The sequence below is a fragment of the Pseudophryne corroboree genome, chromosome 10 (genome assembly GCF_028390025.1).
Source record: "Pseudophryne corroboree isolate aPseCor3 chromosome 10, aPseCor3.hap2, whole genome shotgun sequence".
Lineage (NCBI taxonomy): Eukaryota > Metazoa > Chordata > Amphibia > Anura > Myobatrachidae > Pseudophryne > Pseudophryne corroboree.
In genome coordinates, this window is record NC_086453.1 from 109703788 (window position 1) to 109729215 (window position 25428).

Below are 25428 nucleotides of genomic sequence, written 5' to 3' on the forward strand. Positions count from 1 at the left end.
GTCAATCCATAAAGAATGCATACATTACAGTATTTGTAATGTTAGAATGAATCTATCTAATATAATGCACTAAGGAGCACCCCTTGCTTGACTTACTACATAATTTTGGACACAGACTTCCTGGAGCAGGGTGGTTCTGACAGTCAGTCTGAGTAAGCTTTGGCTTACGCAGACTGACCAATGGAAGCAGCCATCATGGCCGATGGCGATCCGATGCTGCGTATTCGGTCGCAGCACTCAGATTGCAGATGCTTGCAGGAGGCGTCTATTTCATACATGCATTTGAATGTTAGATGTACGGCATTGCCACCAAAGACGTTACACTTCAAAAACAGCAGATAAAGAAAGTGCATCACAGGCAGAACTACAGTACCTATCCATATGGAATGTGGAATACTTCTGTTCTCCTATACATTAATACAAAAGGAAACAGTACTATGATCTCTTGGCATTAGCCTCATGTTCTCTGTCCCTTTTGACAATAGTAACATGATTTTATTTTGTCTTGATTTTCTTTATTATTCAGTATTAACAAAGGGATTTATTATTTTTTTTTTAAAGGTTTATTTTAAAAATTGTATAAAATATTTGTGTTATATTTCATCCCTAAGTTCGCTCATAGTTGTTAAAAATGGATAACATAACCTGTGTTGAGCATATAGATTCCTTTATGATGGGAACTGTAAAGCAAATAAATACAGTATACTGTAGTATTTTGAATCTTTAAATATAAATCTGTCCCAGAAATGTAACAAACGTCATAGATAAAAAAAAATACAAATAAACATAGAATTTGATGGCAGATAAGAACCACTTGGCCCATCTAGTCTGCCCCTTTTTTTACCATATTTTTACCTCAAGCATTATTTGATCCTTATTTCTTTGAAAAGGGGTATGGTTAGGGATGCTACACTGGATTGTGGGAGATGACAGGGAATAATTGATACTGTTTGTCTCTAAGTAAACCAACAGTGTTGTCAAATATTAATCGCTATCTACCAATTGATAGAATCCTCGTTAGGTAGTTTTGTTCATTATTGTCAGTGGTGCTCCCATGGGTTATTTAACATAACTGAATATGCAAATGGGAAGAGAAAAAGAAGTACCCTGGGATGGGAGCACTCAAACTAAGAGACAGAGAATTAATCAGTGTATATTAAAACATAACTTTTATTACTTATATATAAAACACACGAGAGCCCAATGAAATAAAAATTGATGAGGCTATCTCTGTGAACCAACCAGGGTTCCAGTTCCGTGAAAATATTTTTAGAAGTTGTGATATATCTTTCTGCATTCATGCAGTGAATGTATGTAAAATGCCGTGCAGGGTGGTCCTTTTACTGAAATGATATATGCAGGAATCTATAGCACCTAGTATTCACAGGTGGTTGCCCAACCAGGTACTAGCCAGGCCCAATACTGTGTCGCTTCCAAGATCGGGCGAGATTGGGCATATGCAGTGTGGTATGGTAGTAGATTCCCCTTGACCATCCAAAGCAAGGTACCACTATTGCAGGGGAGGGAGTAGGCTCAAGAAAGAATGTATCAATTACACCTCCCTTAAATAGGAGGGTGTGCTCAAAGTACTGTCATGTACCTGACAATTATAGCGTGTACTCTTTTTTGAGTGGCCGTCATATACCTATAAGATACCCAATTGTCAGGGTATACAAAAGGTCTATACATCTGGTCACTTGTCTGTGCCCCTAGGAGACCGTGTAGGTATTCTCATATCTCACACATCCATTCGGTATTAGAGGCCAATACATACACAATCTCCTAGGGGCACAGACAATTGAGAGTGATCAGATGATTCAAAACCTTCTGTATACCCTGACAACTGGGTATCTTATAGGTATATAATGGGCACTCAAAAACGAGTACACGCTACAATTGTCAGGTACATGACAGTACTTTGAGCACACCTTCCTATTTAATTGATACATTCTTTCTTGAGCCTACTCCCTCCCCTGCATTAGTGGTACCTTGCTTTGGATGGTCAAGGGGAATCTACTACCATACCACACTGCATATGCCCAATCTCGTCCGATCTTGGAAGCGATACAGTGTTGGGTTTGAACAGTACCTGGTTGGAAGATCACCTGGGAATACTAAGTGCTGAAGATTCCTGAATATACCAATTAAGTAAAAGGACCACCCAGCACGGAATTTTACATATATGTTTCTGCATATATGTAGTGAATGTATCACGACTTCTAAAAATATTTTCATGGAACTGGAACCCATGGCAGTACGTGATTACATTCTAATATAGGGGTTAATTCAGAGTTGATAGCAGCAGCAAATTTGTTAGCAGTTGGGCAAAACCATGTGCACTGCAGGGGGGGGGGGCAGATATATTACATGTGCAGAGAGAGTTAGATTTGGGTGGGGTGTGTTCAAACTGAAATCTAAATTGCAGTGTAAAAATAAAGCAACCAGTATTTACCCTGCACAGAAACAAAATAACCCACCCAAATCTAGCTCTCTCTGCACATGTTATATCTGCACCCCCTGAAGTGCACATGGTTTTGGCCAACTGCTAACAAATTTGCTGCTGTGATCAACTCTGAATTACCCCCATAGTGCAGGCTAATATGAACAAGCTTTGTCAGTGCTCTGCAGAAAGGTGTTTCTTACCGTTTACTTTATATGTAATGATGCTGACTGGAATACCCGAAAGTAATTGTGTACGACATAGGTATACATCGGAGTCATTCATTTGCATTTCTTTCTTCACAAAGAAGGGATCATCTGACATCTTCATGGGAAATTGGTCACTGTTCTAGAAAAGCAATGTAAACTATGCCTTGAATATAGTTTTACATTACTTCAATTTAATAACTATTCACTATTTCTGGGAAAATACAGGATGATGCAAGAAGAAAGGAAAAGCTGCACTTTATAGCTCTATAATTTGTTTTTCTATTAAAGCCAACATAGATTTACGGGAGCACAAATGAAGTGTGTAAGGAGGGAAGAGAAACCACTTATGTACACAAATAAAAATAATATAAGTAATGAAAGAAATGATAAAGAGTGACATAGTCATACAAACAAGCATTCCGCTACGGTGGGTGATTTATACTATTTAAATGAAAATGTAATTGAACTTTTAGATTTAAATCCATTATTGAGAAGTGTGAGGCTTTACATGACCTGCAGTGGGATCCAGTCAGAATCCCGATGGTTGGGATCCCGGCTGTCGAAATACCGACACCAGAATGCTGACACTGATCAGAATACTGGTGCCGACATCCCAAATGAGATCACAATGCCAGTGCCGGCATCCCTACAGCTGGGATCTCGATCGACTTACTGCCAGGCCGCTGCAGATGTAAGCCGTGGGGAAGGTGGAGGTTAGGTTAAGGCTGTGGGGGAGGGTTAGGGTTAGGCTGGGGGAATGGGGGGTTAGGTTTAGACTGCAGGGGAGAGGGGGTTTGGTATAGGCACCCCTGGGGAAGGATAGGGTTATGCTGTGGGAAGGGGGGGTTAGGTTTAGGCTGCAGGGGAGAGGGGGTTTGGTATAGGCACCCCTGGGGAAGGATAGGGTTATGCTGTGGGAAGGGGGGGTTAGGTTTAGGCTGCGGGAAGTGGGGTATACAGTATGTTTGGGCACCACCGGGGAGGGTTAGGTTTAGGCTGCAGCATGGGAGGGTTAGGGGGTGAGGGGCAGCATGCTTACCGGATCCCTGTCAGGATTCTAAACAGCGGGATGCCACAGTCAGTAGCCCGCCAGCATTTCAGCCCCAACCCCCCTACAGTAAATACAAGGAACGGAGGGGGTATGTTACTGTAGGTCAACACAAGAATGTCAACATGGTCAAAAAGTCAACATGTAGCATGTTAACAGTCATCAGGTCTAACAAATGTCATGCTGACATAATAGAACGTCACTCTTATGCCCCTGGTGGCCCAAACGTCACTTTCCAAGTTCTGACAGCAGAGACTTCTTCCAGGTCCCAGTGGTCATGTTAGCAGCTGTTCAGGAACAGACGGGTGACTCAACAGCACTCAGGTAAGTATTCCCCCTATCCCTAACCCTAACCTCAGCATTCTGAGAATGTCAACATTTCACATGGTGACATTTCCAATGTTGACATTATAATCATGTGGACATTTTGATGATGCCGACATGGTGCCTGTCAACATGTTTAACTTTATAGTCATTCTAGTGTTGACACTGTTGTTCCGACATTATGAACATCAAGATGGTTACTGTTGACCATCTGACTGGATACCAAAGGGACAGACATATTGGCCCTCATTGCCGTTTTTCGCAGTGCAGCGATCAGGTTACTACTGCACATGTGTATGCACCGCAATGCGCACGCGCGTCATACGGGTACAAACAGCATCATTGCATCCATTCGCACAACCGATTGCAAGGAGATTGACAGGAAGAGGGCGTTTATGGGTGTCAACTGACCCTTTTCTGGGAGTGGTAGGGAAAACGCAGGCGTGTCCAAACGTTTGCAGGGCGGGTGTCTGACGTCAATTCCGGGAACGGACAGGCTGAAATGATCGCTAGGGCTGAGTAAATCCAGAGCTACTCAGAAACTGCAAAAACTTTTTGGTCCCGCCCGGCTGCACATGCAATCACATACTTGCATACTTATTACTGTTACATACATAACGGGGTATATGCAATTGCGGTCGAATTCCCGAAATTGTCGAATTTCGGGTCATTTTCGACCAAAAAAAAAAATCGCCTATGCAATTCAGTGCTTTCCGACCAAAAAACGGACTTTCAAAATTCGACTTTTTGAAATTCGACTTTTTGCAAATTCGACTTTTCTGCAATGATACAAGTGCTGCAATTCGACCAAAGCATATTCAATTCAAGTTTGGAAATTCGACAGCAGTGCTTTTAGACAGCAAATTCGTCATTTTCAATCCGCCACACTTTGGAGGGTGAAAACAAATAAAAAAATTTTAAACATGTTTTTTTTTGTGTTTTTTTGGGGGGGAATAGCAGATCTATTTATATTAGAAGGGATTAGGTACTTTTTTTTTTTTGGAGGCACAAATATTATTTATATATTTTTGAAAATATTATTATTATTTTTTTTTTTTATGCTGGAACGGTGAAATCATAAAAAAAAATGGCGTGGGGTCCCCCCTCCAAAGCATAACCAGCCTCGGGCTCTTCGAGCTGGTCCTGGTTCTAAAAATGTCACCTAAGTGTCAACATAGGTAAGTATGTGTGTGTCGGTAGTGTGTAATAAAGTTTTACTATCAAGGTGTGTGTGTCCTGTTTTTATTTGGGTATTTTTTTCCCAGTAGTACTACAGGTACCAGCGGGCCCGTTTTTCTCCCGCATGCTGGTACTTGTGGTTCTCCAAGTGCCAGCTTGCGGGGGAGGCTTGCTGGGACTTGTAGTACTACTGGAAAAAACAATATCTTTTTATTATCACAAAAGGCTATCAGCCCCCCCATCCGCAGCCCATTGGATGGGGGGGGACAGCCTCGGGCTTCACCCCTGGCCCTTGGGTGGCTGGGGGGGGGGACCCCTTGATTGAAGGGGTCCCCACTCCCCCAGGGTACCCCGGCCAGGGGTGACTAGTTGGATATTTAATGCCACGGCCGCAGGGCACGGCATAAAAGTGACCCCCGGCTGTGGCATTATCTGTCCAGCTAGTGGAGCCCGATGCTGGTGTTAAAAATACGGGGGACCCCTACTCTTTTTGTCCCCCGTATTTTTGGCACCAGCACCAGGCGCAGAGCCCGGTGCTGGTTTTAAAAATACGGGGGATCCCCTGTCAATTTTTTCCCCGCATTTTTAGAACCAGGACCAGCTCGAAGAGCCCGAGGCTGGTTATGCTTTGGAGGGGGGACCCCACGCCATTTTTTTTTCGGGTTTTTCACGTTTTTTTACCGTTTTTTAAAATCGCGGCAAAATCCGCCAAATCGGCCGATTTTCGCCCGCGACTCTGGCGAATCCGTTTTTCATTGAATATGGTGAATTCCGGAAGCCACCTTCCGGGATTCACCTGTCGAATTGAGTCGAATTAAAAAACGGCGAAAATTGCCGCGAATTCGACCGCAATTGCATATACCCCAACAAAGCAAATTAGGGCCACTTTAATAAAAGTTACATTGACATTTGACGGTAGCTTCCATGTCAACCAGGAATTGATCATGCTGCTTAGAAATGGAGGCTCTAGAATGATAGATGTTAGAACATCTGTTTGAAGATGGGGAAGTTCGGTTCGGTTCTTTGTGTATTTAAGATGTTTCAGTTACTATATACTAGTGTAACATCTCCTCTTCCTCAATCTATTGGTTGTCTTTGGCCTAATTCATAACATTAGCCCAACCTCTTAGCCTATTTGTAGTCATCGTCCATCTTTAAAACAAAATAGCCAAAGCCGTAACACTAAGGGGTATATTTACTAAAGATTGATTTTTATTGTTTTTTTTATTGATTGAAAACAACTTACATTTTTGTGTTTTTAGGGGCTAAAACACATATTCACTAACCAATGATTTTTATATTACTTTTTGATATTCATTTTTAAATGTTAGTAAATGTGTGTTGTAGCCCTGGCAACACAATATCGATTTAGATTTAATTCCATCAATTTCTAATCAACCTTATGCCGTATGCCGTAAACCTGTAGTTAGGCCAAATGTTAATCCCAAACACAGCCTTGAAAAAAACTGCATGGTTTATCACTTTTTGAACTTATGTAAGTAAAGATGGGAATTTGAATATATAAAATTAAGCAGCAAGAGGAATAATCCCTAGATCTGTGTTTCTCTTCCTCTGAGTACTGTTTGCATGTATAATACCCAGGTCCCTTAAGAGCGAGCAAAGGCCCAGGTAATGAAGGAAAAGGGGGGGGGGGTACCAAATGTGGGAGGAGTGGTTACGCCACTTCCCAAAAAAGAAAATGTTAAAAATTGCATGCACTGCTAAGGTGGGGAAGGGGAGTACTTGAGCTATGCAAAGCAAACTGGGGAGTGGGTAGGGGTTGCCGCAAGCTTTGTTAGTCCACCGCTCACTGATCTCCCCCAGAGACCACAGGAAGATGGCCACTGTGGGTCTGCAGTGTGCAGTGAGGACATTAGTAATGTGTATGTTACTTTAGTGATGCTGCCAGTATAATGTTGGGGCTGCCGGATACAGAGCAGCAAAGGGGAAGAATGTTCTCCCCAGCAACTGACCCACGGAACCCCTCCTACATACCGGCCCAGGGTAAAGAGTACCCTCTCCCCCCATCTCGGCACTCCTGATAATACCTTATAGAATGCAAATTGATATTGGTCCTCCAATTTTAAATGCCACATTAATCTACAGTCCAAGATCAGATCTTCATCTTCTTCAACTTCCATTATTCTCTCTAGACAAAAAGACATAAAAAGGCTGCATACGTATTCATATCATAAAACAGGCTACAATATGACCTCACTGTATGTTCTGTTCACAGTGCCTAATTAGTAAATATAAATAGTGAACTACAAGTCATCTTTAAAGAAATTATTAAAAAGGAAATATTAAAGATGTGACTATCCAAAAATGAACATAAACTGACTAATATATTAAGTGTCCCACTTGAGAATGGATTTCGAGACTCAATGATTTGAATTAAATAGTTTGCAGGTGTGTTAAAGAACAAAAGATTTACCTAGGTGTTTGTGAGCTATTTATAGAAATGGTGCCCTCTAGTGTTGTATTTGAGAACACATAGGGGGTCATTCCGAGTTGATCGCTCGCTAGCAGTTTTTAGCAGCCGTGCAAACGCTAAGCCCTCTGGGAGTGTATTTTAGCTTAGCAAAAGTGCGAACGAAAGGATCGCAGAACGGCTACAAAATAATTTTGTGCAGTTTCAGAGTAGCTCCAGACTACTCCTAGCTTGCGATCACTTCAGACTGTTCAGTTCTGGATTTGACATCACAAACACGCCCTGCGTTCGGCCAGCCACGCCTGCATTTTTCCTGACACGCCTGCTTTTTTCCGAACACTCCCTGAAAACAGTCAGTTGACTCCCAGAAACACCCCTTTCCTGTCAATCACTCTGCGGCTGCATTGTGACTGAAAAGCGTCACAAGACCTTGTGTAAAAATACATTGCGCGTGCATCGTGCGTGCGCACTGCGCCACATACGCATGCGCAGAAGTGCCGCTTTTTCATTTAATCACTGCGCTGTGAACATTTTTTTACTAGCGATCAACTCGGAATGACCCCCATAAAGCACCACATACAGTAGAATAGATAGGCAATCTTCAAGGTGTACACATATCAGAAATTGGTTAAAAAAACAGTCACCGAGGTGTGGCTATTAAATAACGAGATTGATGCTATAATTTATGTTTAATTATATTAAGTATACTTTATGTCAGATACCCTTCTAAATACTCCCCTTCTGCATGCAAACACCTTATTTTCAATTGGTCAAAGCCATGCTGTAGCTCATTATCTATCAGCTGTCTCAACATCCCTGTCATTTTCTTCTTCACCTCAGCAACTGATGCAAAATGGGTTCCTTTGAGTACAGATTGACTTTAGGTAAAATAAAGAAGTCACATGGTGCTAGGCCTGGCGAGTATGGAGGGTGTTCTAGCACTGCATCTGTTTCTCAGACAAAAACCGCTTCACAGAGAGAGCTGTGTGGGCCGGAGCATTGTCCTGATGGTAGATGAAACCATTTTTCTACAAATCTAGCCTATTTCTTTAGATTCTTTTCCGCAAATTTGCTAGTACAATTTTGTAGCAATATTGATTCACTGTTGCGTCTTCCAAAATAACACCATTGTCAAAGAAAACATCTAATATGGCTTTGAATTTGGATTTGTTTTGACTTGCTTTCTGATTTTCTTTCTGCTCGGCAGTGACAGGCCTTGGAACCATCTTAGCACAAACTTCTGTCATGTTAAGATCATGATGCAAAATTTTTCCATTTCTGCTATCATTTGGTTGCCGAGTCGACGGTCAATTCAAAAATTTTCTCATGTTTTTCCACATTTTTGTTTGTTTAATGCCTCCCAGGACAGTCATCATTTTTGACATCCTCACGACTGTCACTTAATTTTTTGTGCTATCAAACACACATGCACTTGACATACAATCTGCCCCATAAGCCTCGGTTAGCATTCGGAAAGTTTTGGTGGGCGTTTTGTTCAATTTAACTAAAAGTTTTAAGTGAACACATTCCTCTACTTTTGAACTAAGCATTTTTACGATGCACAGGATAAAAAACAACCTTGATCTCTGTGTGACAGCAAACTATCTGCACCAGACGGGTGAAACTTACAAAAAACGTTTTGGGATAGTCCAAGGTTCCCCCACTGCATATTGCACTGATGCCTGTAAGAGGCCAGCGAATAGGATGCAGTTTTGTAGTGCCAGGGACTGTAGACGTTGGCTGTGCCAGGAGAGCATGGCGGATAATGACTGCAGATTGTTGCAGCAGGATGACCATTAATCACGGGAAATGCTAAGACTTACTTTTATATTTGAACTTAATTTTGTATGCACCTGTGTTTCCAGCCTTAGTATGCTATATTCAGTGTCTGATGCCTGTGTTTTATATATATATATATATATATATATATATATAGCAATAGTGAAATTGGCGCCCCAGGGAACTGAAATTGATTCCCTACTTTGCTAGTGTCTATATCATAATACAGCATAACATTACATGCATCATAAAGTGAAAAATAAGTATCAATACACAAATTTTATTAAAAATTTATAAAATAGCTGCAGTGTCCATATACTTATGAATACTCTTTGGTACAACGGCCCCCTACCACATATAATTGGGGCCTGATTCCACATAAGTGTACATATATCTTTTATGATATCCTCCTTCCAATAATGCAGATTGGAGGTCACATCAAAACAAGATAGAATATCCAATGCATTTCGTATCGCACAGAGACTTCATCAGGGGTGTATCTCAAATAAGGAGTATATCATTAGATGACTGTACCATAAGGCAGTGTTCTCAGACACAGGCCTCACGTTACTATACAAGTGAGTGCTTGTGCCTGATAATCTCTAAAAAAGGACGTATGATACTTAGGGGTTCAGACTCGCAGGGAAATTTCACAGGAAAATCTCAGAAGCATTCAACCATCTGGTGGAATGAGTAGTGTATCCCAGTATGACATGTGATACTGGGATACACTATTCATTCCACCAAATGGATGAATGTTTCACACATCCTTTTTTAGAGATTATCAGGCACAAGCACTTGAAAATACAATAGAGTAAGAGATTGATCAAAAGTGCCGCAAAATGGACAAGACAAGAAAACACGATCCAACTCTCAAAGGTAAGTAAATAACAATAAAAATATTAATAATAAAAATATTACGGATTCCTTGTGTTTGTACGGTGTCCTCAAATCAATCGTTGTTGTCCAAAGATTCAAAAGGTTACATAAAAAAGAAAAAAATACAATATACAATGTGTAATATTGCTTTAAAAAAAGGTGTTCTCCATATAGTGTCCAAAAAGAGAGCCCTCATGTGGTATTCTCCTTAGAAGATAAAACAATAGTATCTCGCCACCATTCCAAATAGATAGGGAAGCGTACCAAGGGCTCACATAACAAAGGATTAGGAAATGCACATAAAGGTATCTTTATGTAGCATATGACATCAGCCACAGATATAATGAATTGCGTACCCAACTCACGTAATAAAATGTTGAACTCCACATATAAAGGTATCTTTAAAACAAAGATCCACTGTTTCTTACTTGTAAAGATATTTTTATTTCCTCAAAGGTGTAAAAAATACGAATACATTAAAAAGTTTTTTGCAGTCTGATGGAAAACAGTGCTTAGATCCACAAAGGTTACTAAAGTCCTTTAAGTCAGATGTAAAAGACGTTAATACAGGTGCGTATCTGGAATATCACTAGTAATAGTCCTCCAGCATACCTTGTAGTAAAACACAGCGGAAATCCTTACAACTGCTTTAAAAGTCCACTCTCTGTATGCACCAACGCTGTTTTGACCCAACCAGGTCTTTGTCAAGGTGTAGATACAGAGTGTGGGCTGTGCAACCTTTATACCTGCTCTACAGGAAGTTCAAAGATGCATTGCATGATGGGAACAATCTCCAAAGTAATAAGTTTTTCAAATACAAAGACAACTAAACACACAATGATCAACGATATAGACTAGAATACAGTGGCGTAAGTTCGTCACTGTTGCCCGGACGCAAGATAAATATTGGTGTCCCCATATTTCATATATAAAGATAAATATATGTATGTATGTATGTATGTGTGCATATATGTGTGTGTGTGTGTGTGTGTGTGTGTGTGTGTGTGTGTTAATGGAGTGTTCTGAAAAAATGTATGTACTGTATTTATACATTTAATTGTCTTTTATTTTAAATCACACATTTCTTAGCAGTCATACCTAGGATTAGAACCCAACCCATGACCTGTTACAATTGATAGCGACAGCTATCAATTAACTTAATTCAATGGTGTCACAGAATGGGAGAAGAGGTGCCCCTCTTCAGAGTAGGAGCCCGGCGGCAGATGACTCCGTTGCCTCCCAGAGTTCTGCCTCTGCTAGAATAGCTAAATGCTCTATCCCATATCAGCATTTAATATACAAAAACAAGTTTTACAGATCAAAATAATTTTATTCATTTATTTATTAGCAGTTTCTTATATAGCGCAGCATATTCCGTTGCGCTTTACAATTAAAACAACAGTTATAGAACAAAACTGGGCAAAGACAGAGAGACAGACAGAGGTAGGAAGGCCCTGCTCGCAAGCTTACAATCTATAGATGAACACACTCGCGAACCGGAAGTATCCGCGTTCCACGGTGCGTTCCACCAGTCCGTGAATTCCTATTGCGCATGCGCCAGTGTCATCCGCAATCAGGGGAACCGAGTAAAGAGCATCAGCGTTCCGCGCTGCATTTCACCGGCCCGGAAGTCCCCATAGCACATGTGCCAGTTTCATCAACAGTGATAAAAGAAGGATAATGAGCATCAGTGTTCCACGCTACGTACCATAACAGATTCTAATGTGCATGTAAAAATGGCTGCTATGGGCTTTACAACAACTGACTACATAAAAGTTTTAAAAAATCATATTATATTGTTTTATCAAGATACCAAGGAAGAATTAATAGATATAGTCTTAAATATTATCATTACGTTAAGATAAGGCACCCACCCTTTCACAGCAGGATGGTTAATTAATTAACACAATAACAAATAGCCTCAGAATGAACCTTTACAAGGGATATGTAGGTACAAATGGAGAAAATGCAAATTCTCAGTTATATAATACAGGGCCAGAAACACTATGTCAAATGCATATCATTCAACTATATTACATTGCAGAAGGCCCTATACATCCCATGTGGCGGAATTTCATAGAAACCGATTAAAAAGTTCACATTTTACATAAACCATTTTAATTCAAATTCAGAATTCAAACCATTAGGGATCATGGTATGTAACTTAAAGATCCATTGCATCTCAGCTTTAGCAAGATTCCCGTCTTTATCGCGGTCTCTCCAACTAGCTCTAATATGTTGGACACTGATAAATGAATCTATTTTAGGGCGTGAACACATGTGTTTATTCAAGAAATGTTCAGAAAGGGTAAGTGTTGTCACACCTTTTTTATGTTGCGTATATGCTCTGATACGCGTGTCTTGAGAGCTCTACCTGTTCTCCCTATATATAGAAGCCCACACTCATACTTAATAAGATACACAATATTCGTGGTGTGACAGGTCATAAAATCCTTAATTTAATATTTGATGTTAGTTACAGTGAAATTAGTGATTTTAGAAGTGGTAGCATGTATGGTTCTACAAGCAATACATGTTCCACATCTGTGGAATCCTTTCGTACGGAGTGGATTATTAGATTCAAAATGTACTGCACTCCTTACAAGGGAATTTTTTACATTTTCACATCTTCTATATACAAAGAGCAGTTTATCCGGTATAATATCTTTTAATACAGGATCCCTCAATAAGAGGTGCCAATGGTTTTTGATTATCCATTCTTGTGCTTTATAATCTGACCCAAATCCAGATATAAAGGCCCAATCGGATGTATTTCTTGAAGTTTTCTTATTCACTTTATCCAGAATATCATTTCTTTCTATCTTATCCATTTCTTCTTCTGCCTGTTCGATGATTTCCACTCTATAGCCTTTTTCTAAAAATATATTTTCATAATGGTCTTCTGTTCTTGGTAATCTTGTTTTTCACTGTAATTTCTCTTCAGTCACAAAAATTGTCCCTTCGGGATACCCTTCAGCCACTTGGGAAGGTGTTGGTTACTATATGGAAAAAAACTGTTCGATTCAGTAGGTTTGGCGTATACCTTTGCATGTATTCTATTGTCCTTAATGTAAATAGTAAGATCTACCAAGTTCACTTTTTCTTGACTTATTGAAAAAGTCAATTTGATGTTAACATTATTTGAATTCAGAAATGAACAAATTTTTCTAAATTCTGTCATTCTCCTTTCCACGTGAAAATAATATCATCTATGTACCTCTTCCAGGATACCAAGCTCACACCATCCAATGCATTCATCCACATGGCATCTTCTTCCCATCTCACCATAAATAGATTCGCATAGCTTGGTGCGAACTTGGTGCCTATGGCAGTCCCTATTTTCTGAATGAAATATTCTCCTTCAAAGAAAAAATAATTATTTTCCAGGATAAACTGTATACTTTCAAGAATAAAATGTATTCTGTCTTGAGTCATCCCTGTTTTTTTCTAGATGCCATTTTATAGCCCCAATCCCACCTGTATGATTAATTATGGTGTACAGGGATGTTACATCCGCTGTTACTAGATAGGATCCCTCTTCCCATTGAACCATATTCAATTTAATTGAACCATATTCAATTTCATTGAACCATATTCAATTTATTGATAGTGTCTGTGGTATCTTTTAAGTAGGCTCTTCCTTTCACTACCAATGGTTGAAGGTAAAAGTCTATCATTTCAGACAAGTTAGTGGTCAAACTTCCTGTGCCTGAAATTATAGGATGTCCTGGAGGTTTTTCTGAATTTTTGTGTATTTTGGGAAGGGTATATATAGTTGGAGTTTTTGGGTGTTGAATATTCAAAAATTCTAACTCTTTATTAGTAAGAATACCCTTATCTAAATACTTGCTAATCAATTTTAAATAATTATTTTTAATTTTCAAGGTCGGATCCATTTTAAATTTTTGATATGTACCATTTTAATTAAGTTGTGCTAGGGTTTCCGCTTTATAATCCTTTATATCTTGAATTGTTATTCCTCCTCCCTTATTGTAGTGTTTTTCACTATTTCTTTATCATCCTTAAGTGACTTAATAGTTAATCTTTCCTTCCATGTTATATTTTGTTTAGGAAATAATTTCATTTTTTTATTATTTTTAATTTTGTTGACATCTTCTTGGACAGATTTTGTAAAACTCTCTATCATACAGCCTTTCATGTGTGCCAGAAAAAAAGTTGATTCTTTCTTGAAAGGAGGAGTACTTGTTTCCTCCATTGGGATTTTTGTCTTATTGGTTGCAAAAAATTTTTCAAGGTTAATTTCCTTGAAAATTTATAAATATCAATGTGAGATTTGAAAGCATCCACTCTTGATGTCGGTGCAAATTTTAAACCCTTCTGGAGCATACTCATTTGTTAAAACTCTTGAGCTTAAATTAAAGATGTTTACATTATCTTTTTCATTGTCATTATTTTCTGAGATGGTTGTCTGTTTCTTTTGCATCTCGTTTTATTGTCTTGTCCATTTTGCGGCGCCTTTGATCAATCTCATACTCTATTGTATTTTCATGTATTTTGTTACTTGTTTGGGCAAGTAATTAAGGGATTTGAGTGGGCCGACCAATTATTATTTGCACCAGAATTTACCCTTTCTATATTCTTTATTCTCTTACATCCCAATCGGGGTAGATTCAGGCTGCATAATGTTTAGACATTTGAAAGAAAGACAAGAATTGATTAAAGAAGTTTTAAAATTAAATTGTGGTATAGCTAGCGGTGAGACATCGGACGATGACTTAGAAACAGCTATGAATAAATTAGGCTCCCTACTAATAAAAGAGAATGCTTTATGGTGAAAAAGATAATGTAAAAATCTGTAATTTAAGCTCAAGAGTTCTAACAAAGGTTAAAGAAAGTATCCTCCAGAAGGGCTTAAAATTTGCACCGACATCAAGAGTGGATGCTTTCAAATCTCACATTGAAATTCATACATTTTCGAGGAAATTAACCTTGAAATTTTTTTTTGCAACCAATAAGACTGAAATCCCAAAGGAGGAAACAAGTACTCCTTTCAAGAAAAAAAATCTACTTTTTTCCAGCACACATGAAAGGCTGTATGATAGAGATCTTTACAAAACCTGTCCTAGAAAATGTCAATAAAATGAAAAAATAAAAATAAAATAATAATTCTTAAACAAAATATAACACGGAAGCAAAGATTAGGTATTAAGTCACTTAAGGATGATAAAGAAATAGTGATAAAACCCTGTGATAAGAGAGGAGGAATAACAATTCAAGATATAAAGGATTATAATGCTGAAATCCTAGCACAACTTAATTCCAATGGTACATATCAAAAATTGAAAATGGATCAAACCTTGAAAATTAAAAATATTTATTTAAAATTGATTAGCAAGTATTTAGATAAGGGTATTCTTACTAATAAAGAGTTAGAATTTTTGAATATTCAACACCCAAAAACTCCAACTATATATACCCTTCCCAAAATACACAAAAATTCTCAAAAACCTCCAGGACGTCCTATAATTTCGGGCACAGGAAGTTTAACCACTAACTTGTCTGAAATGATAGATTTTTACCTTCAACCATTGGTAGTGAAAGAAAGAGCCTACTTAAAAGATACCACAGACACTATCAATAAAGTTAATATGGTTCAATGGGAAGAGGGATCCTATCTAGTAACAGCAGATGTAACATCCCTGTACACCATAATTAATCATACAGATAGGACTGGGGCTATAAAATGGCATCTAGAAAAAATAGATGACTCGAGACAGAATGAATTTTATTCTTGACAGTATACAGTTTATTCTTGAAAATAATTATTTTTTCTTTGAAGGAGAATATTTCATTCAGAAAATAGGGACTGCCATGGGCACCAAGTTCGCACCAAGCTATGCGAATCTATTTATGGCGATATGGGAAGAAGATGCAATGTGGAGGAACGCATTGGATGGTGTGAGCTTGGTGTCCTGGCATAGGTACATACCATAGATGATATTATTTTCGTGTAGAAAGGAGAACGACAGAATCTAGAAAATTTTTGCACATTTTTTAATTCAAATAATCTTAGCATCAAATTGACTTTTTCAATAAGTAAAGTAAAATTGAACTTTCTAGATCTCACTATTTACATTAAGGACAATAGAATACATGCTAAGGTGTACTCCAAACCTACTGACGCTAACAGTTTTATTCAGAATAGTAGCCAACACCATCCCAACTTTTTGAAGGGTATCCTGAAGGCACAATTTTTGTGATTGAAGAGAAATTGAAGCAAAAACAAGATTACCAAGAACAGAAGACCATTATGAATTTTTTTTTTTAGAAATAAGCTATAGAGTGGAACTCATCGAACAGGCAGAAGAAGAAATGGATAAGATAGAAAGAAATGATATTCTGGATAAAGTGAATAAGAAAACTTCAAGTAATACATCCAAATGGGCCTTTATATCTGGATTTGGGTCAGATTATAAAGCACAAGAATGGATAATCAAAAACCATTGGCATCTCTTATTGAGGGATCCTGTATTAAAAGATATTATACCGGATAAACCGCGCTTTATATATAGAAGATGTGAAAATTAAAAAAATTCCCTCATAAGGAGTGCATTACATTTTGAATCTAATAATCCAGTCCATACGAAAGGATTCCACAGATGTGGAACATGTATTGCTTGTAGAACCATACATGCTATCACTTCTAAAATAATTCATTTCACTGTAAATAACATCAAATATGAAATTAAGGATTTTTATCACCTGTCACACCACGAATATTGTGTATCTTATGAATTGTGAGTGTGGGCTTCTATATATAGGGAGAACAGGTAGAGCCCTCAAGAATCGCGTATCAGAGCATATACGCAACATAAAAAAGGTGTGACAACACTTACCTTTTCGGAACATTTCTTGAATAAACACACGTGTTTACCCTCTAAAATAGATTCATTTATCGGTATCCAACATATAAGAGCTAGTTGGAGAGACTGTGAAATAGAGGGGAATATTACTATAGCTGAGCTGCAATGGATCTTTAAGTTACATACCTTGATCCCTAATAATTTGAATTCTGAATTTGAATTAAAATGGTTTATGTAAAATGTGAACTTTTTAATCGGTTTCTATGAAATTCCACCACATGGGATGTATAGGTCCTCCTGGAATGTTATATAATTGAATGATATGCATTCGAAATAGGGTATCTGGCCCTGTATTATACTGTATAACTGAGAATTTGCATTTTCTCTATTTGTACCTACATGTCCCTTGTAAAGGTTCATTCTGAGGCTATTTGTATTATAGATTAATTAATTAACCATCCTGCTGTGAAAGGGTGGGTGCCTTACCTTAACATAATGAAAACATTTAAGACTATATCTATTAATTCTTCCTTGGTATCTTAATGAAAACAATATAATATGATTTTTTAAACTTTCATGTAGTCAGTAGTTGTAAAGCCCATAGCATTTTCACATGCGCATTAGAATCTGTTATGGTAATGGAATGCAGCGTGGAACATTGATGCTTATTATCCTTCTTTTATCACTGCTGATGAAACTGGCACATGTGCTATGGGGACTTCTGGGCCGGTGAAACGCAGCGTGGAACGCTGACGCTCTTTACTCAGTTGCCCTGATTGTGGATGACATTGGCGCAATTCGCAATAGGAATTCCCAGACTGGTGGAACGCACTGTGGAACGCAGATACTTTCGGTTCGCGAGTGTGTTCATTATTTTGATCTGTAAAACCTGTTTTTGTATATTAAATGCTGATATGGGATAGAGCATTTAGCTATTCTAGTCTATAGCGTTGATCATTGTGCTGGAGGATTATTACTAGTGATATTCCGGATACTCACCTGTATTAAAGTCTTTTACATCTGACTTAAAGGACTTTAGTAACCTTTGTGGATCTAAGCACTGTTTTACATCAGACTGCAAAAAACTTTTTAATGTATTCGGATTTTATACACCTTTGAAGAAATAAAAATATCTCTGTAAGTAAGAAACAGTGGATACCTTTATATGTGGAGTTCAACATTTTATTACGTGAGTTGGGTACGCAATTCATTATATCTGTGGCTGATGTCACATGCTATGTAAAGATACCTTTATGTGCATTTCCTAATCTTTTGTTATGTGAGTCCTTGGTACGCTTCCCTATATATTTGGAATGGTGGCGAGAGCCTATCCTTTCATCTTCTAAGGAGAATACCACATGAGGGCTTTCTTTCTGGACACTATAGGGAGTACACCTTAGTTTAAAGCAATATTGCACATTGTATATTGTTGATTTTTCTTTTTTATGTAACCTTTTGAATCTTTGGACAACAACGAGTGAGTTGAGGACACCGTACAAACACGAGGAATCTGTAATATTTTTATTATTAATATTTTTATTGTTATTTACTTACCTTAGAGAGAGTTGGATCGTGTGTTCTTGTCTTGTCCATTTTGCGGCGCCTTTGATCAATCTTTTACTCTATTGTATTTTCATGTATTTTGTTACTTGTTTGGGCAGGTAATTAAGGGATTTGATTGGGCAGACCAATTATTATTTGTGCTAGAATTTACCCTTTCTATATTCTTTATTCTCTTACATGCACTCACTTGTATTGTAACGTGAGACCTGTTCTGTGAGAAAGTGTCTAAAAACACTGCCTTATGGTACAATCATCTAATGATATACTCCTCATATGAGATGCACTCCTGATGAAGTCTCTGTGTGAGATGAAACGCATTGGGTATTCTTTCTTGTTTTGATGTGACCCTCAATCTGCATTTATGGAAGTAGGATATCATAAAAGAAGTATATGTACACTTATGTGGAATAAGACCCCATTATATGTGGTAGGGGGCTGTTGTACCAAAGAGTATTCATATGTACATGGACACTGCTGCTATTTGTATAATTTTTTAATAAAATTTGTGTATTGGAACGTATTGTTTATTTTATGATGCATGTAATGTTATGCTGTATTATGATATAGATACTAGAAAAGTAGGGAAACAATTTCATTTCCTTGGGGCGCCAATTTCACTATTGCTACACATATTGTTTATTCCAGTTCTGTCTAACAGAGAACTTAGCCCACTAGTTTGATTCCATCTATATACTCTTCAAACAGCGCAACAAGGGAGTTTGTGTTCTATATGTGTATATATATATATATATATATATAGTGCATTATTAGCACTATAGCTTTACATTATTGTGAAGGGCAAGGCAACTATTATGGGAGCATTCAGTTGTTGCTCTATATAATGACTCAAACTAGTCCTTGCCACCTATCAGTATGTTTTTGAATGGGGGGCCTGATCCAGAGATGGATGCTTCTGCAAAACCAAGTTCTGAGCACATGTGCACGATTATACTTTTCAGAGGGCTGGCATTTCTGTATTTAAAATCTTTTTTTATTGAGTTTATGTAATATTCTAATTTTCAGAGATTTTGGATTTGGGGTTTTCTGAAACTGTAAGCCACAATTATCAAAATTATAACAAATAAAGGTTTGAATTATCTCATTTTGCATGTTATGAGTATTTATAATATATTAGTTTCACCTTTTAAGTTGAATTACTGAAATAAATGAACTTTTGCACAATATTCTAATTGTCTGAGTTTCACTTGTATGCTCCATTGTATCCTCGTGGGCTTGTTTCGCTCGCTGTGCTTCGGGCTCGGAGTCTCGCTCTGCTCGCCACAGGTTACTACTCCAAATAGTTGGTGACATGGACCAAGGGGATTATGGGAAAGGTCCTCACCATGAAGGGTAACTAAATGCTACCTATCTATAATGAGTGCAGGGTGTGTGCAGGGGGGGCCCATACTGTACACTCTGCACCCATTTAATCAATACTTACTCCTCTGGAGTTCCATTTCAGCAGCAGCAGCACTATAGAAATCACTGGAAAAATGGCACGGTGGCCATTTTCCCAGCATTTTGCACATGCGCAGAAGGAAAAATCACCAGAAAAATGGCCATCGTTCTATTTCCCCAGATACTTTCTCATGTACTCTAGACAGTGCTGGGGTCTACTAGTGACCCTAGTGCTCATAGTCTACTGTGCTGCTGACTAGAGAGGGGGGACCCAGATGGTGGCTGAACATGGGCCCTCTCTTACTTTAATACGACCCTGAAACAGAGGGTCTTTATTGTAGGTCTTAATATTTAGTAGATTTATATAAGTCTTGTGCAGAAACCATTCTTTCAACCTTTTCCAATTTATTAAAGATGGTTGCTGAATTTGATATTTTATACCATTTTCCTGAATCTTACCTCCACAGAATAGAGCTGCATTAAAGAAATGAATATAGTTTTTACAGGGTGTACAACTTTGGCCAGTTTGCAAATCTGAAAAACAGAAAAACTTAAATTTTTCAAGGCAGAATTATTTCCCCACAGTGAAGTTTTGTTTATGGTCAATACAGACAGTCTACATAACAATAGCTCTAAATAGTTTGATGTATTATATAATAAGCAAAAACACAATAAAAGCTCTGACAATTATTATTGAAACTGTATTTTAATGTCTTGCTGTATTCAAAGCGAAAAAAAGTATAAATGCTGTAAATAAACACAAACACAATGGCATATCAACATTTGATCTGCAATAATAACAAAAAAAATAATAATGGTAAGAAAAAAAAGGGAAGAAAAAGAGAGGGGGAGAAATAATGCCAAAATATAAACTCTAAGAGAGTCAATCAGTCAATAAGTATACAATCAAGAATTAAGATGTAAGAAGTATGCACATGCCCTTAATCCTCATATTCATACAGCTATGAGAATCAAAAGAATCAGCAAAAATATACCAATCAATGATTAGAAGAAGAAAAAATAAATAAATCATCTCGAAACCCGGTTGATCCTCAGGAGCAGCAGTAAAAAAACAGTGGGGACACAAAGGAAGGATCTCACAATCCTCCTAGGTGAGTGCATTCTGTGGGGCTATATTGGAGGTATAATAATTCCACAATGCTAGCTATTTAGTCAAGAGAGAAGATGTAGCCAAAGAATACTTAAATCATGTGGTCTCCATTTCAAAGCTACATAGAACAGAAGATATGATTTTTATAACCATTGAGAGTCTACCCTTTTCCAATACTGGGCTAATGCAGCCCTAGTAGCTATGAGTATATGACCTATAATGTAAGTATGTTCACTGGGAACAGAGGGAGGAAAACAATGTAAAAGGATAATTTCAGGGAGGAACAGTAGCAACACATTCGTAACCTGCTTAATCAGATCAAAAACCTCAGTCCGTAATGGTTTAATAAGAGGGCATAACCAAAATATATGAATTAGAGTTCCCTCTAGCCCACAGTTTCTCCAGCAAAATTTTGTAGATTCAGAACAAATTTTGGGGAGTCTTTCCTGGGTGTGATAGAGACCATGTATTAATTTAAACATCATTTTGGAATGGTTAATGCCTCTAGACATCTTAAAAGCATTCAAAAACGACTTTATTCCATTCATCATCTGTCAAGAAGATGTTCAGTTCTAATTCCCACCTAACTTTGATTTGTAGTTTCAGTTCATCGTGAGGAGATAGGAGAGTAGACTTCCATAGAGAAATACCACTTATGACCTGGGGTAGAAAATTTAGATAGTACATATGGTGGAGGAGAAAGGGAGAGAGTGTGGAGCAGATGAGTGTGTCACAATCCAATGTCTAATACGCAAATACTTATAAAAAATCTTTAACTGAGACAGAGTATTGAATTTTTTGTTGCTGGAAGGATTTAAGAACTGAGTTGTCATATAAGTCTTTAATCACTCGGATACCTAGATCTTGGCAATTTTGTAAATAAAAGTCAGGGATTAATTTTGAAACTGCCAAAAGGGCTAAATTTGAGGAAGGTAGGGAGAATTCACCCAAAACAGCAATTAATTTATCCCAAACTATTAGGGTATTATAAATACTTTTTAAAAATTTAGCAGAGGGCAGGCTATGGGCAGCCTTAATCCAAATCAAGTCAGACAGGGGCAAACTCTTACACATATACATCTCAATTTCCACACAAGGTTTCATAGATCTAAGCGAGAGCCAGTCTTTCAATTGTTCAAGTAAACATGCATGTTGATAAAGCTCAAGATTAGGAAAGGCAAGACTTCCACTACCTTTGGACCTATGTAAACGAGCTCTACCCATTCTAGGTCTTTTACCTTTACAGATAAAGGTAGACATGATTGAATAAAATGTATAAAGTAGATTAAGTGGAACCACATAGGGGATGGCCCTGAATAAATATAGAATGTTAGGGAGGAGCATCGTTTTAATAGAGGAAAGGCGCCCCATCCAAGATATATCGTACTTTATCCACTGCTTAGTGAGGACTGTAAACTGGGCAAGGAGGAGTAAGAAGTTATATATTACGCATCTTGAAAATTTAGAGGAATTTTAATTTCTAAATATAGAAGAGAAGAGGATTGCCAAGAATAGTTGTAGTGGGACTGTAGGGATTGAAGAAGAGATTTGTCTAAGCCCAAAGCAAGTGCCTCAGTTTTGGATGTGTTCAATTTGCAGCATGATATATTAGAGTAGTTCTAGATGATGTTATGAAGAGCTGGAAGAGAATATTCAGGGTTTGTTACAAATAAAAGAACATCATCTGCGAATAAGCAGATCTTTAGCTGTGATGCACCTATAGACACCCCATCTACTAAAGTGGATAGCCTAATTTTTTCAGTTAAGGGCTCTATCGAACAGCGAAAATTAATGGTGATAAAGGGCACCCCTGGCGAGTGCCATTAGTGATAGGGAAGGGATTATTTAGAAACCCGTTATTAAAGACACGTGCCGTAGGCTGAGAGTACTGGTAAAGGAAATTCTGACAGAAAACCCAAACTTAGCAAGAACCTTAGACATATAGAGCTAATGTATCCTAGCAAAAGCCTTCTCTGCATCGAGAGAAAGCAATAGTAAAGGTTTCTGATGAGCAGAGTAAGCTTCTAGCAGGGAAAAGACTCTCCTGGTGTCATCCAGAGCTTGCCGGCCATCGTAAAACCAACTTGGTCCTGGGCTACTAGAATAGGGACCAACGGAATCAACCTATTCGCAATTAATTTAGCATATGACTTTATGTCTGTATTGAAAAGTGCTATAGGTCTTTAGTTTTGACAGAGAGAAGGATTCTTGCCAAGTTTGGGTAGCATAACTATCTCAGCTTCCAGCATTTCACCTGGGAAATAGTTCTTAGAAACATCATTATACAGATGAATGAGAATAGGGGAAAGGGATTCCTGAAATACCATAGAAAAATGATTGATAAACCCATGCAGACCTGGGGCTTTATCTTTCTTAAGGGATTTCAAGATAGAATGAAGTTCCTCAGCCGTCCAAGGAGAGGAAAGTGCAGAAGCATCATCAGGAGAAATAGAAGGCAAGGTAATGGAGTCTAGAAAGGAGTGTATGAGCTGTAACGAGGGTTGAGGAGTGAGAGCATTTTGATTAAGGTTATACAATTTCTCATAGTAGGAAGCAAATTGATTAGCAATATCTTTCGGATTCAAGGACACAAACCTGTCTGAGTTGGTCAAGCCCTTTATTCTATTACTTGGATTTTTTGCCCCTGAGCTTCTGGGCTAACAATTTACTATCTCTATTTCCCAATGTGTGAAATTTCTGATTCAGTGTAGAATTTGCTGTTTGGATATGAAAGAGATACAAGCTATTAAGTTTCCTCTTAGCTTCAGTTAAGGCCGCAAGGATAGTAGGATCTCTAGAGGATTTTTAATGTTACCACCTCCATCTCATAAGATAGCTGAACTGCTTGATTATGACATTTATTCCGTGCTGCAGCCTAAATTGCAGCTCCTCTTAAAGGCACACCAATGATTGGCAATTTAGGTATCAGCTGGGTCATTAACTTATTAATAAGAAGACAATGCCTCTCGCAAGAAAGAAATGTCATCCTCATCCCTCAAAATATAATCCTGCAACCTCCAGGGTTGTGGAGGGGAGCTAGTCGAAGTGTGACACCAAGGCCATACCAGAGGGGCATGGTCAGACCAGGATATCAGTGATATCTCAACCCTGGGGATTAGTTGCAGCGACCATTTATCAGTATGGATGAGATATATTCTCGAGTAGGATTTATGTACTGCTGAATAGTACGTATAATCACTTGTTTCAGAATTTTTAACCCTCCAGGCATCATATAAGTCAAATTCAGCTAGTAAATGTGAGGAGGAGGCTAGGGATTGAGCTGCACTACCATATTGCTTATCGAGAGAGAAGGATTTATCCATCTGATGGTCAGGAGCTAGTTTAAAATCACTCATAATAAAAACTGCACCCTTCTTAACATCTTGTAATTTTTTTTTTTTTACTAAACAAGGCTGCCTGGTATTGTGGGCATAGAGGGACTAAAGAGTAACATATCTAGAATGTATCTTCTCTCTGAGAATAAAGTATCCATCATTGCAATCTACCCACTTGTTCTCCAATTGAAAAGGGCATGATTTATGAAAGAGTATAGCCACTCCATTTCTTTTAAACGGACAACATGAAATATAAGATAGTGGATAATTATTATTGGAGAATTGAGGGGGGAGTGCAATAAAAAATGTGATTCCTGTCTAGCAACCACTTCCGCCTTTTGATCTGCAAAATATTTCAATGCTAAACGCCTCTTACGAGGCGAATTTAAGCCTTTTGCATTAAGACTTAAGAACTTCACCATGGGGGAAAGAAAACAGTATGTGATACAAAACAGATGCATCTGCAAAGAGTCAAGTGCATTTTATTGGGCATGTACATACTTCTCAACAAACAAAAAATCAAAATAAGCATCAATAAAGGAGAAAAAGACAGAACAGAAAAAAAAGTGGGGAAAAACAACAGAAATAGCGTCCATAAAGGAGCTAGATGCACAGTCACCAGGATACGGTGACAGATAAGTAAGCATAGATGTGAGGTGGGTCAGCCTTAAATACTGTCACAATAACAATAGAAATTCAAAATTCAAAATTATAGGCATCCTAACTAAAGGAGAAAAGGTCAGCTTCATATCGGAGAGAGAAGAAAGATGATACAAAACCAGGGAATTATTGCAGTGTATTAATACTCAATGATAAGTAATCATTGAAAACATAGAAAGTAAGATATAAAACAATTACTGTAATATGGTCACACATACAAAACCCTCAGACTAAGACAACATATATCA

General features: G+C 38.0%; 1 protein-coding gene across 7 annotated transcripts in view; it reads right to left on the reverse strand.

The window, feature by feature from the left end:
• IZUMO1 (izumo sperm-oocyte fusion 1) overlaps nucleotides 1–25428 on the reverse strand; it is a 393444-nt gene that overhangs the window by 123999 nt on the left and 244017 nt on the right. For all 7 annotated transcript variants that reach the window (XM_063942733.1, XM_063942731.1, XM_063942732.1 and 4 more), the window contains 3 exons: nucleotides 20534–20608; nucleotides 7249–7349; nucleotides 2644–2788 (listed from right to left, as the gene is read on the reverse strand). In XM_063942733.1, the coding sequence (XP_063798803.1) occupies nucleotides 2644–2788; nucleotides 7249–7349; nucleotides 20534–20608 (321 nt within the window). The remainder of the gene's footprint in view (nucleotides 1–2643; nucleotides 2789–7248; nucleotides 7350–20533; nucleotides 20609–25428) is intronic.